The sequence below is a fragment of the Aphelocoma coerulescens genome, chromosome 2 (genome assembly GCF_041296385.1).
Source record: "Aphelocoma coerulescens isolate FSJ_1873_10779 chromosome 2, UR_Acoe_1.0, whole genome shotgun sequence".
NCBI lineage: Eukaryota > Metazoa > Chordata > Aves > Passeriformes > Corvidae > Aphelocoma > Aphelocoma coerulescens.
The window spans coordinates 69,159,331-69,177,651 of NC_091015.1; the positions used below are offsets into that span (position 1 = coordinate 69,159,331).

At 36.8% G+C, this 18,321-nt stretch overlaps 1 protein-coding gene across 1 annotated transcript in view; it reads right to left on the reverse strand.

Moving 5' to 3' along the window:
* Window positions 1-4,941: 4,941 nt before the first annotated feature.
* SLC9A3 (solute carrier family 9 member A3) overlaps window positions 4,942-18,321 on the reverse strand; it is a 50,927-nt gene continuing 37,547 nt past the window's right edge. The window contains exons 8-16 of the mRNA XM_069007913.1: window positions 18,075-18,164; window positions 16,196-16,266; window positions 13,983-14,112; window positions 10,757-10,872; window positions 10,013-10,142; window positions 9,331-9,507; window positions 8,681-8,756; window positions 7,198-7,311; window positions 4,942-5,882 (exon numbers count right to left, since the gene is read on the reverse strand). Of these exons, the coding sequence (XP_068864014.1) occupies window positions 5,635-5,882; window positions 7,198-7,311; window positions 8,681-8,756; window positions 9,331-9,507; window positions 10,013-10,142; window positions 10,757-10,872; window positions 13,983-14,112; window positions 16,196-16,266; window positions 18,075-18,164 (1,152 nt within the window). The 3' untranslated portion in view covers window positions 4,942-5,634. The remainder of the gene's footprint in view (window positions 5,883-7,197; window positions 7,312-8,680; window positions 8,757-9,330; window positions 9,508-10,012; window positions 10,143-10,756; window positions 10,873-13,982; window positions 14,113-16,195; window positions 16,267-18,074; window positions 18,165-18,321) is intronic.

Below are 18,321 nucleotides of genomic sequence, written 5' to 3' on the forward strand. Positions count from 1 at the left end.
GAAATTACAACAAACAAAACCTTGCTGTAGAACCAATTCTACTAGAAAACCACTTCCAGGGGCATAAGAGCTTCAGAGATTATGTGAGATATTCCAGGGAAAGGTCTCTTCACTATCAGAAGGGCCCATTTTATCCTTCATTTGTTCAGCTGTAGTGATGCAACATATAGAAAATGCCTAAGGCCTTTGAAACAGAGAGGTAAGCCCTTTGTATATAGTGTCTTTCCACTTCCATAGTTTGAAATGGTGTGATGTTCCTCTCTGTTTTATAATAATACAGCCCACAGCCCTCTCAAAACCATACAGGATCCTGCTGATTTTTCAGAGACTACTGCATTTGTAAATATGGTTGTGTCTATTGATCCTCTTTTCTTTAGCCTAAAAGCTTACAAGAACAATAAAAACTTAAATCCAGTGATTTTCAAAATTGCATACTCTTGTCTGTGCAATATTTATGTGGTGAAAATTCCCATCTGCTGATGACAATTTACAAGTGTTTCCTTGAGGTAGCCTGTACAAAAACAGATTGGTAATGGTCTAAAAAGCTTGCAGAAAACAGTCCACAGTATGGGTGTCTTTCTGACTGCAGAACAGCAATCACCTCTGTATGACACCAATAAGAAATGAAAGTTTTATTTCAAAGCCAGCTGATGAGCATCTTGCCAACTTTGGTGTTGGTACTTCAGCATTATGCTGTGAGACAGAAGGGTAGGTTTTGGCACATTGCACCTTATCTGTCCTAACATTTGGGATCAGTCATGGTCCTGTTATATATCTATGCCAATTACTAAAATACTTGTTCCAATTATAATATCTGGAACAGTATTAATATGCTCTACTTCACCAAAATAGTATGTTCATATGTACTCGGTTCACAAAAAATTGTATTTACATTATTGAATTTTAACAAGACTAGCTCTGGGTAATGAAGCTTTCCAGTTAGGGACACTGATTTGAATCATTGCCCAAGATGACTGCCAAACAGGCAGCTTCTTGTGGATTGATACAAAAGAACCACTTCTCTGAATTTAGTCTCTGAAGGTGTATGTTTTGTATCTGTCTAGGTCTGTATATGGTATTTGCCATCACATCTCTGCAATTTGCACCAGCCTAACATATAGTTTTAGCATACAGGCCAAAAATAGAAAAAAGATGTGGGCATGAGTTTTCACACATTTCTCCACTCTTTTTGGTTGTCTGGGTAAATCTCAATTTTGATATCTGACACAGAATCATCTTAAACCCATTCAAAATCTGGGTAGGTAGAGTGAAACAATCATTAATTCCTATAGATAAAGTTAAATTTACCAGATAAAGCCTCTGTCCAGGTTCCAGTCTTAAACAATTCAGATACCTCCCTGAAGGTGACACCTCAAAAAGGTTTACACTGATATCAAATAGAAAGTAGGAACACATTAAGATCACAGAAGTGGCTAAGCACTCACCTTCTATTAATGTCATAGAACCTTTACAATTTATACCACTGAAGATTTCAAGCCAAAATTTCAGGACTGGAATCATCCAAGGCAAAATGGCCAGAGGACTATACACTGGCATGTAGTATTACACATCTATGAGAGGTCTCTGAGTTTTCACTTTCATTTAGTCTTCATCTGAGTTGGCTTTCACTGATGTCTCCAGCTGTCTTAAAGGTGATGTAGATCTAATTCACATGTACTAAGTGTCTAGTGCAATCGTATCATTTGACAGAAAACCACAGACAGAAAAAAAGGACAGTCCTAATACAAATAGGTATATACATGCACAGTAGCCAAACTGCCTCTGTAAAATACTTTGAACCATCAACATCCTGAGTCTTTGTGGCACTTAAACCATGTGGCAAAATGCAGAATACCATCTAAGAGACCACTATCCTGATCAGCTATTGAAAGTGATACATAAATTAACAGGATAATCTAACAGTATTTGGAAGGTGTCTTCCAAAGCAGCAGTAAAAATGACAAGTATTTACACTTCTGTCTGAGTGAGGCTATTTAAAATAGAGCAGCTTAATTAAGAATATGAAATAAGTTGCTTGTGACCACACAAATTAAAATTCTGAGCTAATTCTGGATGTTCTTTCATTCCAGTGCTACTGAGTTGAGGGAATGAAGGTGAAAGAAGGAAATGGCCCTCCTGGAGTACTTGATTAAATTTCAAGATGCCAGGACTTTCCTCTCCCTGGAAAGTTATTCGCAAGAGTCAATATTCCACAATTACTCAGTAACACAAATATTCAAGAGCAGGAAAGTATTTTTCTTTAGCTTGCACTTATAAAAGGCACTGACTCAATCAGAGTAGACTTAGCAGGGAAGAGGCTAACCATTGGCTTCTCCTACTTTTATTTCATTTAGCATAAATACTTAGTTCCATTACTGAAGCAGCAAATGCAGCCTGTTTCTTTAAATGTATTTATGGCATAATGGCATAATAAACCATTTCCATGTAAAAAAACCACCAAGGATTTACCATTTGAAAAGATTCTTGGTTTAGCCCTCCAAAAATAATAGATTATTTGTAACAGTCTACGTGAAAAAATAACAAGGAGTCGTAATTCCCCCTCACTATGCACCCTTTCATTATGAATAAGAACTTTAAAATGTAAGTGCAGCAGAAAAGCTCCAGTGTTTTCTGACATCACAGGACCCCACTCCCTTTCCATCTGAAGCCATCCTAGAGCAGATCCGATGAACCAGTGGGTTGCTCTCTATTTTTACAAAAGCCCTTTGTTCACCTTCTTCTTTCAAGTAAGTCCTGGCTCACAATTGTGTTTCCTCCTGTTCCAAGGAATGTGGAGGGACATGGCAAGACGCTGGAAGAGATGCCAGCTTCTGAAGCTTAGGATGATGCAGAGGTTTTGGCCTGTGGAAAGAACGTCGGCTTTGTACACGTCTGGCTGCAGCAGACCTATAATTCCCTTCTACATCAAGCAACATTTTCTTTTCTTGGGGCTCCGTCATGTAAGAGTCTTCCAGCCCTTCAAACATAAGCAGAGTATTCTCTTCTTGTGAATTCTCTGACTTGAAGCTAACTTCAGAACAATAACCTGAGTTTACTGTCTCTTTGTTATTCGTATCTGTACCCGATTCCCAGAAGAGATCAGATACATTTGGGTCACATGAAGCTATGTATTCAGAGACAGCAGAAAGAGATATATTCCCTCTGTTTTCCAATGAAGAATAGTTTTGTGTCCAAGGCATTTGAAGACAAGACGGGAAGAAGTGGAGGGGATTCACTGAAACACTTCCATTTTGATTTAGTTGATCATCTGAAGAGGAGTATTCTGTCATTTCAACATCATGGTCCATATCACCTAGAGAGCACAGTTAAATACAAACATTTGTTTTCTTTTTGTACACACTTTATCTATTAGTATGCTGGCTACTGGGCTTTGCTTTTGGCTATTTTTATGAAAGTCTTATGAAAGTGAGTGATTTAAGCGTTTTTTCTTTCCTGAAGAGCTCTACTCTGTAGCCTGTTCTATCTTGGACAACCTGAAGTGAGTTAATTAACTCACTCAAACTTCTTATTCTTGCTGAGTGTCAGGCCAAACTTAGCTCTGTGTTTGGGATGAAAAACTGCCTGTTTCAGATAGTTAGGATATGGAGCCATCGTCTGGTCACTAAGGTGTATCTTTATCTTGAAACAGTCCTGATGCTCAGCAAGGAAATATTTCAGAAATTTTTGAGACAAATTGTACTCTTTCAATCAAGTAGCAGAGGGTTTGACTCCAGGGAGTCAATCTCTTATTGATCAGAACGTATGATTAGTTTTCTGTATACATTAGGTATGTAGAGAAACTTAACATTTCCACTCTTGGCTTCCAGCTTCCATTGTTTTTTAAAACCTTCTAATTGAAATTTTGGTATCATTCTCCTATTGGGAGAATTTTGTTAAGGAGATCATTCAGAGGACTGTTTCAGAGAGTACTCCTATGCTTATTAGCTTGGGAAATCTAACTTTGCAAAACACTTATTAAGAAACACAGCAGTCAAAAATCCAGTGATTTTGACATATCAAAGATACCCACAGATGAACTTACACATACCACTTCCTAATAATAAATTGAATTATAAATAAAGCAATTAAATGGAGGAAAAGAACTCAGGTTAGCAAGAAAATGTTCTGCAGGTCATATGTCAATATTCTCTGACAATGTTCTCAGTGGGGAAAAAAAAGTGAAGAGGATTTCAGTCTGGATAAGTGTCATGGTGAAATTTTCCTTTTGGAATGCTGCTCATTGTTCACACTTTTAATCAGGATACTGGACTGTAATTCATAGTCCTTTAATTAATCCAGTGTTTATATTAAAACACCATTTAAAAAATAAACAAAGACACACCATTAAGAAACTGAGTACTGAAACCAAACACAGACCTACAGGCCACTCCAGTAGTGATGTGTGTCCTCTAATTACCCTTGAACTAGCACATCTTCTGAAGGGACAGAAGCCGGAACAGAAGAAAAGTTGAACTTCTTTTTCTATTTCTTTTCAAGAGGTTGTGAAATTCTTCTTAGGTCAAAATTAGCAGTATTCACTCTTTGCCTCAGGTGTTTGTCTAAACAAAGTTTCATCAACCAGCTACAGAATACTTTCAACTTATTTTTTTTGTTGATGCACAAAGGACACTAAGATATACATTTGTGACCATGGATTCCGCAAAAGTGTATTCACAATGAGACTGACTTTCGTGTTTCATTGCACAATCCCTGCAGTGCCCTGTGTTCTATTCAATCATAGTATCTGAACTGTGGACCTGACCCACCTCGTTTGAAGCACTGCCTGACTTGATTATGGAAGTGAAGGATGATTTTATGGTGTGGAAAATTTACACACAGCAGAAGTTAAAGGGCAACTGCGATATTCATTTAAACCCAGAGTCAATTTAATTTTAAGCCTCTAATACATTAGAAGCAACAAGATATTTACTGCATCAGAAAGCTAAGCCTTTTTCTAGTTTCAAGATAAAGTATGGATTAAAATAAATTTACAGTTTAAGGATAAAGCTCTAATTTCCTCCACAATACTGTTGTGCAATTATCCCCACAAAGACCCTCTGATGCATTTTAGTAAACATTATTAAAGTCCTTTTTTATGTAATTTACTGGTACATCAGTAGTGTCACTGAGTAGTTGTAGCAGTGGGGCATTTTTGCTTCCTGGACACTGGATAAATAATCTGGACAAATGTTCAAAACTAACTCAAGGCTTCTTAGCAATAGAGTCAAAAAATTTTATTCCTTTTAGGGAATTCAGGTACCAATTTTATCATCTAGGACTGACTAACCAGGAAACCTGAAGCCTCTTGAAAACATATGCCAAATATTCTGGTAGTTGGAATACTATTTTCTTGGCATTTAAAATATCCAAGTGAAAACAAAAAGAAGGACTCTTATCTGCTGTAAAAGTAGCAAGGCATTGGACCCCAAATAGTTGAACAGCTCTTCTGCAGAAGGAAAATAGAAAGATGTTTTGTTAATCAAATTGGAGGGAAATAAAAGATGTTTAGTTGTACAAAGAAATCAGGAAGGAAAGAGATTTTCTGAAAGAAGAAAAAACAGAAAAATAAGTTTACTTCTCAGGATTGATAAGAATTCTGTTTAAAAAATAAAGGTGATAATATCTTTTAAAATATTACATATGTGTTGATTCTGGGAGAAAAGATCTGGGTCGGTCCTCTGGGCCATCTGCTAGCAGGAAGGAATCTGTGGATTTATTGCTGAGCCGGATTGGAGTGAGCCGTCTGAAGTTGTTTGGAGAATATGGGAGCTGCACTCGGGCCCTTTGAGATGGTACCACAGTATCTTCACTAGATAACCATGGTGAGAACTTCATGTAGATGCTTTGGTCATCATCAGCTGAAAATACTGGGTTATCAATTCCTAAAGAAAAAAAAATTACGAGTGACAAATAAAAGTAATCAAAATGATTTCTTGATAATACAGCGAGAGAAGGAGAAGGGCTGTTGGTGGAAAAAATGGGCAGATAAGTGCTGGTATGTATGTGACTAAGTCAATACACAGACCATTACACACACGTATACCTTGGTTATTGCTAGACTTATATTGGATTTCAATTAAAGAGAAAAATCGGAGGTCACACTGAACATGCAATTATGTTAGGGATATCTGGAGACAAAAAATAAAATGAATAAAAGAAGTAATCAGTCCATAAGTGTTAAGCGAAAAAAAAAAAAAGCACAACATGAAATCACTGCAGAAAATTCAAATCAAATCCATAAAAAAGAAATAGGAGATGGGAAAAAAAATGAAAAAAAAACTTCACCATTCCATAAACAGATGAGTTTGAGGTAGCTATGTCAGGCCACAAGATAGGCAAAAGTAAGATACAGGAGCCTGTTCATACAGTTACCAAGTTTGCTGAGCTTTTACATAAACATTTTGCATCTTGCCATCCACTTATTTCTGGGTGTCTTTATACATACTCAGACATAGAATTTGTCATGAAACAGTGTCATGTGTAAAATGCATTTCAGGGTGTCTGCCTCAAGAGTACAGACGTGTATTTCTTCGCTGTAGGCACCAAGTTACACATGAAGCATACAGTGACATGCTGAAAAATGTAAAGACAGAAGTGCTGAAGAGAAATACTAAATTTTATAACTCCATAAATGGTATGATGTGCTTTCTGTTATGTATAGTTATAAGTTTCCAATCTAAAATTTTGGAGCCTTTCAGGGCTGGAAATCAAGGGCATTGAGTGCTCCAGAAATGCTGCAAATCTGCCCTTTTCAGTGACTTTTATAAGCCTGTAAGGATCTGAAGGGGGTGTCAATATAAAAGGAGAGATCTTGCCTGAAAAAAGAAGAACAAAATTTATCACAACAAAGTTCCAGTGCAAGTGAAAAACAATTCCAAAGGACTAGTGTTGACTGGTCTTGTGAGATAAGACAGTTCTAAAATAACATTTTCTGTTGCTAAAAATGCTTAGTGGCTTTAAAACTGGTTTAGGTAGTCATGTTCACAATTTCTGTCAGTTTCAAATGTGATGCTCTCCATACCTCCAGATATCTAAAAATCTTTATGTTAACATTAATATTAAGCAAATGTATTTTCAGATAGAACACATAAAATCATTCAATCAAACAAAAACCCCAGGCTAACTCATCAGCATTTCTAGTAGATTTTGTAATATTTGAGGGGAAAAAAAACCTTTGTAAGTAATAAATATTTTTACCAGCAGGAGTATCTGTGAAATTTTGTTTCGTCACATTAGCCAGGAAATCAACTCCTTTGCCTAGATGCAAAGTCTCATAATCATTATTTTCTTCTGATTCAGAAAACTCCAAATCTGGGGGGAAAAAAAAGAAAATAATAAAAAAAAAGGAAGTGCAATTTGATTAGAGATTTGTATCAGTTCTGATAGAAAATGCTATTACATGCTGGTTTGATCCTGGCATGGTTATCAAAAATATATCTTTAACAAGGATTTTCATCACTTGACACAGGTCAGCATTAGTCATGACTAATTTCAAACTTAATGAGGTCATTACTGCTTTTACTGCAGTAGAGTAAGTTTTGCAATAGCTGCTAAACCACTTTTAATTGGAAGACTGTCTTCCAATTAAACTTTTTTGATTTTAAGTAGATGATAACATCTCTATGCAGAGTTCTTTAATAAGACAATATTGAATGACCTACTAATAAGTATTTGGAAAGCTCTTCCCATGCAAAGTAGTTCTAGAATCTTACACTTGGGGAGCCAGCCTGTACTGTCCCTCTCAGCCAAAGAAAAATAACGGTAAATGATTCAAGGAAGATACATAAGGAAAAATATGTTTGCTTGGAGCTACTGAGAAAAGATAAATCCCTCTCTATTTTATTTGAGGTGTCTTTGAGGTCAAGGAGTTGCAGGCATAAACATAAAGTTAGTTCAGTGGCATTTAACCACATTTCAGTTTTGAAGTGACATGTATTATTTTATAATTGTATAACAAACATGTTAGCACCCATCACATCTTGCTATGCCTGACACCAATGCCAAAAAATGGCTAAGACAAGAAAGAATTAGGGGCTTTATATGCAAAACCAACTTTTGCTAGGGGTAGTCCCTAGGCTGGTCAACTTCCAATTATACTTCCAAGCCTAACCCATGTGATAGATCCATTCATGAAGGGTGAAGCGGTGCTAGAACTGACCTGACTATGGGTTCCTTCCAAAGCTACGCCCTCCTTGAGTTATATCATGCTTTCTTAGGCTCACCTCTGATTCAGACCCTTCTAAAACAGTGGACTTTAACTCAGATAAGAATGTCATCTCAGCTACTGTATTTTATATGGCTGATGTCCTAGGTAGACATGTCCTGCCATGATGAAAAAAAGTTAGCAGCTGTGTGTATCTTATCCAAACAGAAACTGAAAGTTCATTTATATTGTAGCCACTGCATTGTTTTGTTTACAGAATTTAAATGTGATATTTTAAAAATGTGAGCAAAAAAGCCAATTAAAATTTTGTTTGTCATCAAGATTCCTAAAAAACCAACTTCTAAATACTGCATTTAAGCATGAAGCAGATCACCACTCTGAGTTCTGAACTATGACTAGAAGTACCTTTTTACTATCAGATTTGCTGCTGAATATCACAAAATCTTTTAGTGATACTTTACTGGCAATGTAGCTGGTAAAAGTCAGTTAATGAAAACAGTCTAAGAGTCTTTTTACCTTTTTCCTTCAAAGTAAAATCTTGTACTGGATTTTCTGAAGGAATGTTTCCATTTGGTATGACACTGCTGTTTCTCTGAAAAGAAAGCAAAAGTGACCAAAAATGATAATCTCATCAGATAGCAATGGCAGTGACACCCTTTGAAATGATGAGTCCAGCAGAATAACCCTGAAATCCATTGTAATCTTTGCTTGAGACTCAATATGGATGCCACTAGTTTCCCACCTACACTTGTAGTGTGTACAGGGTGAAAAAAAGAAATTTTGGCTCTTTATGCTGTGTGTTCCCTCTTAGTTTCATACAAATTTGGTTGAATGCTCCATGCCGTAGAGCTACCCTGCTACCTCTATCCTGCAAAATCTCCCCACAGCATTGTAGCATGGTTCAGGGTCTGTTGTTTTTCGAGTGATCAGAAGTCTCTCACCCAGAAGAAGAGTCCCAAAGCATAGAGAAGTGCAGAATGTGAGAAGAAGCCCCTTGAGGTACCTCCTAGTTTAATCTCTTCTTGCTTAGGTCCTCTAAGTTCATGAAGTTTTATAGGATAGAAATAAATGCAGGACATAGGACCCTTCAGAGTCCTCCCTGCCCTTCCCGCCCATAAGTTTGCATAATAGGTGGCTACGTCTGGCTCCTTGTGAAAGTATTTTACCCTTTTTTGGCCCCGGTCTCGTTTGTGGATTTTATTGAGCTTCTTGGAATGGTTTATTCCTAGTTTGGTACTCTTGAAAGATTCTAAGCGTTTCCTCATTGTCCTATGGAAAATCTCCTTGTCTTGTTTGTCATCTTCACTGTGCATGATCTCATGTCGACTGTACAGGTGTTTGTGCTGTGGCCAGGAAGGGAAGACAATATTCATTTATTTAGAAATACAGATGAAAGCCCTGAATCAATGCATTCAATCAGTGTCATGAAAATGTAAACAACTCCATAAGAAAGAATGAACTAAAGACTACTCTGTAGGCATTAATGAAACTCCTATTTTTTTTCTTCTTCATTAAACAAGTCCAGGAATTTTAAGTGTGTAAGTGTGGACTGTCATTCAAAGTAAGCCTCTCCCTATATGTGTCTCAATCACTTCAGTTCATTTAATCCTGATCAGAACCTTTGCTGGACACAGTTCTGCATTCCACTGGCCCCAGTGATTTCAAAGGCACTAGTTCTTCTAAAATGGCATGTTTTTAAATAAGAAATCACACAAAGAGCCTGTCTTCCTCAAGCGTGTGGATTTTGCAGTGGGTTCTCTCCTTCTGAGTTTCACTCGCAAACTTTGGTTCCTATTTCCTCCTAGTTTTAGATTGGAAAACAGTCCAATGCTAGCCTTTTGCACTCACCTCCTGCCTGGGCTTATACAGGTACTGTTGTAGGGTGTGATGAGCTAGAGTATCTTCTGTGTCCCGGATACTTTTCCTCCTCTGCTCTAAAGCTTGCATGTCAAGGCAAACCGGTCCAGCTTTTTCTCTCCTGAAGAAAAACACAAGCAGTGGTTTTTAAAATTAGTGATTGCTGAAGAGGAAGGGAAAAAAAAGCCAGGAAGACAAGGAATGAAAGGGAGAAGAGAAGATGAAGTTTAAAAAGAAAAAAAAGGAAGACTAAGAACTGACTAAATGACAATGAGTGAGCAAATGCCTTATGGGAAATGTGAAAAGATTATTGGTTTTTGTCTTTCCAGGGGATGTAGTATTAATTAATTTCACAGTTTACATGACACATGGTCTGTTCAGTGACAGATTCATCAAAAAGTTAAAGAAGGGGCAATTATTTTCCTTGCCTCTCTCCTTACTTTTTCTGGAGCAGACACAGAAATAGCATCTAGCCCTATATATAATAGTGGGTGAACCAAAGGCATATGAAACAACTCTAATGTGGATGTCTGCTTCATCTTACCAGCCTTCACTGAAAAAAATTGTGTGTAAAATACAACTATATAAATCCATATATACCCATTTTCTGTGGGAGAAAATATTAATTAAAGTTCATAAAATAGTGACTGAAGCCCCTGTAATTTGCATTTTTCAATTTTTTAGCAGTGTTTCGATTTCCTCTCATATACCACCCCATCAGTCCACATTACTTACAGTAAATAGGAGACAGAGCTTTCCACAGTGCTCGGGAGTGGAGTGCTGAAATCCACATTTACCATGTTGTCTGTACTTGGTGAACGAATAAATGCCAGTGAACCTCTACGTTCTCCCTGGTCATGGAAAGAAACAAGACATATTACAGCTCTAAACACCTAGGGCAAAATGTGTATCAGAATACAGGTAACCTGTGAGACTGTATTTATGCAAATGGAACAAGAAGCATTGGAGGAGTTGTAACAGATAAAAACCATTTTTTGGTTTTATGGTTTCTTTACGTTGAGTGACATTATCCCAACAAACAAAGCAACAAGAAAACCCACTGCAGTCTTATAAATTGATTTGGAAAAGGTGAATGATTTCTGGTGCCTCAATAGATTTGCAATTTTACTTTGTACAATGTTGCAAGCCAAGTGCATAGGGATATACATACAGATGTTCATGTATCAACACATCACTACACTATCAGGAGCATTTTCAAAGACACAACACTAAGTTTTCTGTTCTCTACCAGACTGGAAGCAGCGAATATTAAGTGGGGATAGAAGTCTACAAGACTATTAGAAAGAGGTTGTAGCGTGACAAGATGAGATATTGAAGAGATGAGATTTTCTTTCCGTTCTAAAACTAGTGTCACAGAAGTGAACTGCTGGAAAAACCCAGTTTTATGTCTTCATAGTTTTCCCTACACCTTAAGTAATCTCCTGTTTAGCTAAAAAGTGTCTGTTGAGTGACATTGTGGTTACACAGGCTGAAACCATCTATGGTTTTGAATCACAGCAGAGAGAAATCACATAGCAGGTGTCTACATTTTAAACAGTAATAATCAAGAAAATCATCTCCCTTGCAGAACAGAGATTTTATCTACATTTCTCCAACTTTAACTGTACTGTGTTCCCTTTACATTTTCATATTCATGGAGCAAACCAAATAAATGCTTTCTTTTGCTGTGGTAGCCCACATATGTATCACAATATGTGGGCTACCAATGGGCTTAAGAAATATACTCTGGCCTGTGCAGGCAGAAAACTTGAGATTAATAAAATTGAATTCTGAAAGAACATAATCCCAATCCATTTTCTTAAGTGAACCTGACTTTCTTTTCAAATCAAGTTGAATGTTTTATACATACATCATACCATATCATCAGTGAAGGAATTTTAGCCAGAACAAGTTATGAACCATGAGTATTTTAAGTCACTTCTGTTCAGTTGCTCTGGATTATTTTCATTTTTCTTGGCTTAGGTTCTCCCTTCTGAACTGTAAAGATTTTACTAAGATTGAGACTGAACTCTCTCAACTCCTATTTATTGTACAGATTCAGCATAACAGCAGAGCTGAACAAAGAAAAAGATAAAAAAATAATTTTTAAACTCCTCAGTTTCTTGCAATTAAGAAGAGAGTGAGTAGCTGGGAGAGGCAGGTCTTTACTTGTCCTGGAAAAAATATCTTCAATTTCAATGTCAGCTTGTAATTCATATATATTTAGTTCAAAGATATATTTGAGAAGTGAAGAAAAAGTTGTTAAAGCAGTGTGTCACTGAACCAAATATTAAAGTGAGAAAGGTGAAATGACTTTAGGATTCACAACTCATAATTAATTTCTGCTGGAAGAAAATATGTTACAAAACTTCTGTAGAACTTGGAGATTTTCAATTTCTTGTCTATTATTATCAGATCAGTAGACATCTGCACAATAGAATTTATCTGCAAGAAACAATATACACAAATAGCATTTGGACTAAGGTGACAAAAGGCAGTTCCCTTGTGTTTCATCTCCTAAAAAATTAATAATCTAACGTAATCTGTCTTTACTATATGGGATCAAAGATATTATTGGATAAAAATTCTGATCCTAAATCTGCATGTGTTAGTGATCTATAAAGCCCTTTGCATCTGTTAAAGAGAAGAAACACTGTAACAAATCTACTGAACAGATTCAGCAATTAATCTGAACATGAGTTTCATGGTCATCCGCATCAAAGTCATTATCCAACTTTCTTCCTCTGAGGTGTGACCCAGAAAGTATCAAAAGAAAGAAAATTGGTTCTTGAGCTCAGATGGTCTGAAAACCAAATGGATAATTTAAAAAAATCTCAAAAGGAAGAATTTGCTTGTCTTGTGAACTATTCTCCATTTTTCATACTAACATAATTTCTGAATTTCATCTTCTTTCTGAATTCAATCTCCAAAATTATATGTTTCCTTGGAAGGAGACTGCCTGGCTGTAGCTCATTTTCAAAAAAAGAAAAAAAATCTTACCAGTAGTAGTAGTAGTATAAATCATTAATAGTTTTGTATTTAAATTAAAGAAATTAATTGATATATCACCTAACTGTGAAGATTAGTTCAACTCAAGATTATGGGCATGGATAGAGTATAATTTCAAAGATCACTTCTAAAATTATTCCATTTAAAGCTATTCTTTACACTGTATCAATACTGCACATTTGTGGCCGTTTGAACTAAGGTGACTAGTTTCCTACTGAAAAAATTAGGAATTCTTACAAAATGTGGCAACACTGCTCTGGTCTGGGAATGGTACTCCTGCAGAAGGTCAGAAACTTTCTTCCCTTCTCCTTTCAAAATTTCTCCTGTTGCAAGTCTGATGTTTCCCTAACTTTACAATTCTTTAATTGCATTTGATATTTGTAGCATATTTAACCCTAATTATTGAATTGTGGGGGTTATGATTCTATTGAATTGAAGTTACATTCCCTTTTTTTTTTTTTGTGTGTGTGTGTGTGTGTTCCAATGATCTGGCAGACTGAGATTAGCAGTCCCACACTTTGGCCACATATGCACATCGTTTGGAAGAGAGCTTCCCCAAATCAGATTCATCATCACATAGAACCACTACCCTGCAGGAGCCAGACTCTGTTGACACATTTAGAAAGACAACGTCCCTCCAGAATTCCAGTATCCTTTTCATGTAATGAATATAGAAACAAAGATCTTCAGTAAAATCCAACAGAAATGTACACTGACGTTAAGTACAATATACTAGTATTTGGCAATCAGGCACAATACTGAGAGTAGTTCTCAAACAGGCAATACTGACACTCAAAACACATTTAAAAAAAAAAAAAAAAAGCAGAGCAGAGATGGAAATAGTTTTCCTATAGGCATCTCCTGCAATATATCAACTTTAGGTTATATTATAAATTTTAAAAAATCAAATTTCAAATGATGCTATAATATGTCAACAAGTGTTCATAAGTACCTCAGCAACATAGCTAATTGCATCCTTCAAGTTGAGCTCATGGAAAACATTAAGGATTTGGTCTCTTGATTTTTGGGCAGACCTTCTCATCAGTATTTTTCTGAGGAATTTCCTATCAAAATTGGACCACCTGATAATTTAAACAAACTGTGTTAATGGCAACAAGCAATTTTAGTTTCAAAGCATTTTTAATTTAGCATAAATGATATTTTTTGAGCTAAACACTTTGAAAAAGATGGTGAACAGAGGAATGCGAGGGATTTGTGTCTTGAAGCTTTTCAATTAGCATAAAGAAAGTTAAGGAAAAGCCTGGTACAGACTTACGCAGCTGCCACAAAGCATTTAATCAGTTCACTTACCCAACACTACTGCAAGAGTGCTATGATTACAGTATCCCATTTCAGAGTCAGCCACACATTTTATACTTTGGGAGATCATGCTACCTTTTTTTTCCACTTCTGATTATATTTAATTTTTGTCCCTCCTTGGGAAAGTGATCTTCTTTTCCCTAGCTCTATTGTAGGACAGCCAGACCAGAAAATGAGTTCAGAGTAACAGTGCCCTTCCAGAAGTTCTACGAGAGGGCCTTATTCATGCCACTGATGTTCTCTGCTCTGAGGGATAGTAGCCATGTGTATTTTCAATGATTTACACTTCCAAGATTGTCTGATAGCAGGGTATCTGCCCTGTCATGTTTAGGGTTCAGAAGATAAAGGCTGTTGTACTTTCTTCTAACTTCCTCGACACTTCATCTGAAGGGCATGAGGCAGCTCTGGAGACTATTGCTCAGAGTGACTTTATCCATCTTGCCCAATGGCCATTTTGAGTTTACAACTTTTGATTCAGATTACTTAAACCCTTTTGTATTAAATATTATTCACATAATTGATAACTATTCCTCTTCTCTAGCCAGAACAGCTGACCAGCAGGCTGTAATTCAGGCTGCCACATCTCAACCCATCAGTGAGGATGCTAGGGGCTGCCATTTCCTTATGGAAGCAGCGCTTTCATGTACATAGAGTCCAAAAAGCAGGCTTAAGATGGTCTCATTCAAAATACATTGGTCATCAAACCACACACTCAACCATGAATCTACATTAAGCTACTCCTTCTGTTCTTACTCAGGGGATTAGTGTCTGACATGCAAGAAGTCACACACTAATCTGCCACTTTAAAAATATAGCTCCATCTTTGAGGCAATACATCAAAACAGGAGATGTATTCACCTGTATTATATATAGCGTACTCAAATTTATTCCCCAAAAGTAAACTACAAACTTAGACCAAAAGAAAGAAGATGTTCTGTGTGGAGTACCTCAGGAAAATTCTTCACTGCATAAATGAATGAAGAGCAAAAGGAAAGGAAGTAGGTTGTCTCTATAACTGGATGCAGGAAAGCTAACACAACCACATGACTTTTGGATTGGAATTGGCATGTTGAGCCAGCAAGAGGTTAGCAGGTCAAAACTGTGACTGTCTGCACCTATGAAATGACCTAACTCCAGGGAGAGAATGGCCTAACTTCAAAGAACACTCTTAAGGATGTCCAGATTTAATGTCCTTTTTTCTCCATTTATTCATCTAGGTATGGAAGTGTGCCCATCACAGGGGTAACTCTTCACATGTACTTTAAAGGAAATGGTGTATCTTTCAACTGAGTAATTCTGCTTCTCTCAAGATGAATCAACTACAAACAGAGGGGAGGGTTCATTATTGGTTTCAGGCTAATAGGCTGAAACTGTCAGAGTAATTTCAAAGCACCCTCTGCCGTCACTTTGAGAGTTGTTGAACACATCCTTGTAGAAATAGGATGAACAGCTAGCACAGTTGTAGGTGAGGTTTTTTAGTGCCTCCACACATAAATAGTGTTCATGAAATGTAGTATTACAAAGAAAAACTAACATTAATGTTCTAGGTGAAAACTTGCGCAAATAGTCAATTCTCTAATCTTGAGAGAACACCCCTGTATGTGAACTGAGGCACCTGCAAAGGAATAATCTGAACTGTGGGAGAGAAAGTAAAGATTCTAGTTGTGTAAGGGGACAAAAATACACTGCTTTGACATTTGCTGTATTTCCAGTATTTTCAGTATGTAACCTCTTAAACTACATTTAACATCCTTGCTTTCCCTAAGCTCACAGGCTTAAAAAGTTACAATGTGCAGATAATATTTCCTAGCAGTATTTCAAGATTACAAATTAGTTACTACTTACTTGTCTCTCAGATAATGATGCCCTATTTGTCCAGAAATGTCCTCTATAGCAGAAAGAATATGATCAAAGGCCTAGGAAAGTGAGAGTGGAATTAATATCTTTACAGAAATAAAAAAGCATAATTAGAAAATAGCTCAATTTATTTCAAGTTAGACCAGGTAACTATGCAGAATAATTTTATGGCTGTTAATTTTTTTTTTTCCCATTTACTGAAGTACCAGCTACTATAAGCTTTTCTTCAAAGGTCTTGAACTTTCTAACCAGTTCTTTATAAATTCACTAAGTATTCTTGAATTACAAGTGTCTCAAGGAGAAGGTACTTAAACTTCCATTTTAACATTCAATTTTAAAACTTTTTAGGGACTCATTTTACCATCCATTTCTGCCCTATGAAGTACATCTGCCAGTATTAGTGTAGGTGATTATTTCAGTTGAACAGTTTCCCCAGTGATTCTTTTTAGATGTTTCAGGAGTTCATACTCCCCTCAGACTAGAAGTAGGCACCATTCTTTTAATATCTAGGGCAAAATTTCATACTGAGTATATTAGATGGCTGATCGAAATCTGGAAGCTTATAATTCTTGATTCAAACCAAGGCAACTGCAGGTACAGTTTGGCCTTTTTTCTGTGGATGGTTATTAACATTTCACTCTGAATGATTACTGCAGAATGTAGAGATGCTGGGTTTGGAACAACTTGGCTGATATTTGGAGCTGGTGCTGCCTTATCTCTAGTCCTGTGTCCAGTTCTGGGCCCCTCACTTCAGAAAGGACATTGAAGTGCTGGAGCATGTCCAGAAAAGGACAATGAAGCTGGCGAAGGGTCTGGGACACAAGTCCTGTGAGGAGCAGCTGGGGGAGCTGAGGTTGTTAAGCCTAAAGAAAAGGAGGCGCAGGGGAGACCTTATCACTCTCTACAACTACCTGGAAGGAGTAAAGTGGGGGTCACTCTCTTCTGCCATGTCTCAAGTGAAAGGACAAGAGGAAATGGCCCTCAGTTGTACCAGGGGAGGTTCAGATTAGATAGTCATAAAAAAAAGTTTTCACTGAAAGAGTGGTAGGCTCTGGAATAAGTTGCCCAGGGAGTTGGTGGAGTCACTGTCTCTGGAAGTCAAGAGCTGTCTGGATGTGGCACTTGGGGATAGGGTTTAGGGGTGACTATGGTGGTGCTGGATTGATGGTTGGACTAGATGTTCTTGAAGGTCTCTTCCAACCTTGACGATTCTGTAATGTCATATAGTCTTCCATCCTTTAACCTATATTTATATTGAAAATTTATGTTTTCTTTTACTTAATGAAAACTTTATAATGTGGTGTGAAAGTGAATTAGAAGAGACTTTGTTTGAAAATATTCTAAAAGGGTAAAGAAATCCAGGGACACACAACATTCACACTGAATTAAAACTGTTGTCATTAATCTGCAATTTCAGTTTATAATTATTCTGTACTGGACAACGAACTATCTTTCTATGTAATATGCAGGCTACAAAACCTGCTTTCATACCTTTTCCAAAAATTAACAGTTTTTAAGAAGGAAAAAATAAATTTACTTGGACATGCTTTGCCCTAGCTTTCATCAATCATTCTCCTCTTTTAGATGAAGAGAAAGAAGCATATTCCATTTGTGCTCTTCCCCCAGGACTCCCAGCCCCATTGAATTCTCAAGTAAAAGACCAGATCTTTCATATGAATATCTCTCACAGGACTCAGACCAAAGAGCAACTTAAAAATAACTTTTGAAATGTTTGAAGGATTTTGCTCTTGAAATTTGATAGCCCGCTCCCATCCAAAAAAATACATTTTCGCTAACAATTTTGCTTTCTCTTAAGGTGCTCTAAAAATCCAAAAGATACCATGGGGTTTTTTTAAAAATATCTTACTCTGCCATGAAGTTTTTCATTCAGTTTTGGTTCTCTGTGTTCAGTTTTCTTCACTTTCAGCCACTGTACCAAAGGTTTGATAGTCAGTCCCTAAGGATTGAAACATGACAATAAATACTTCGAAGTTCTCTTAGACTTTCCTTCAGCCCGTGAAACAGAAATAAAGCATATTTGTGTGTTATACGGTGGTTCTCATACTTTCTCAGTTGATTTTTATTCCTTCTAGAAGATAAAATAATGCAGTACC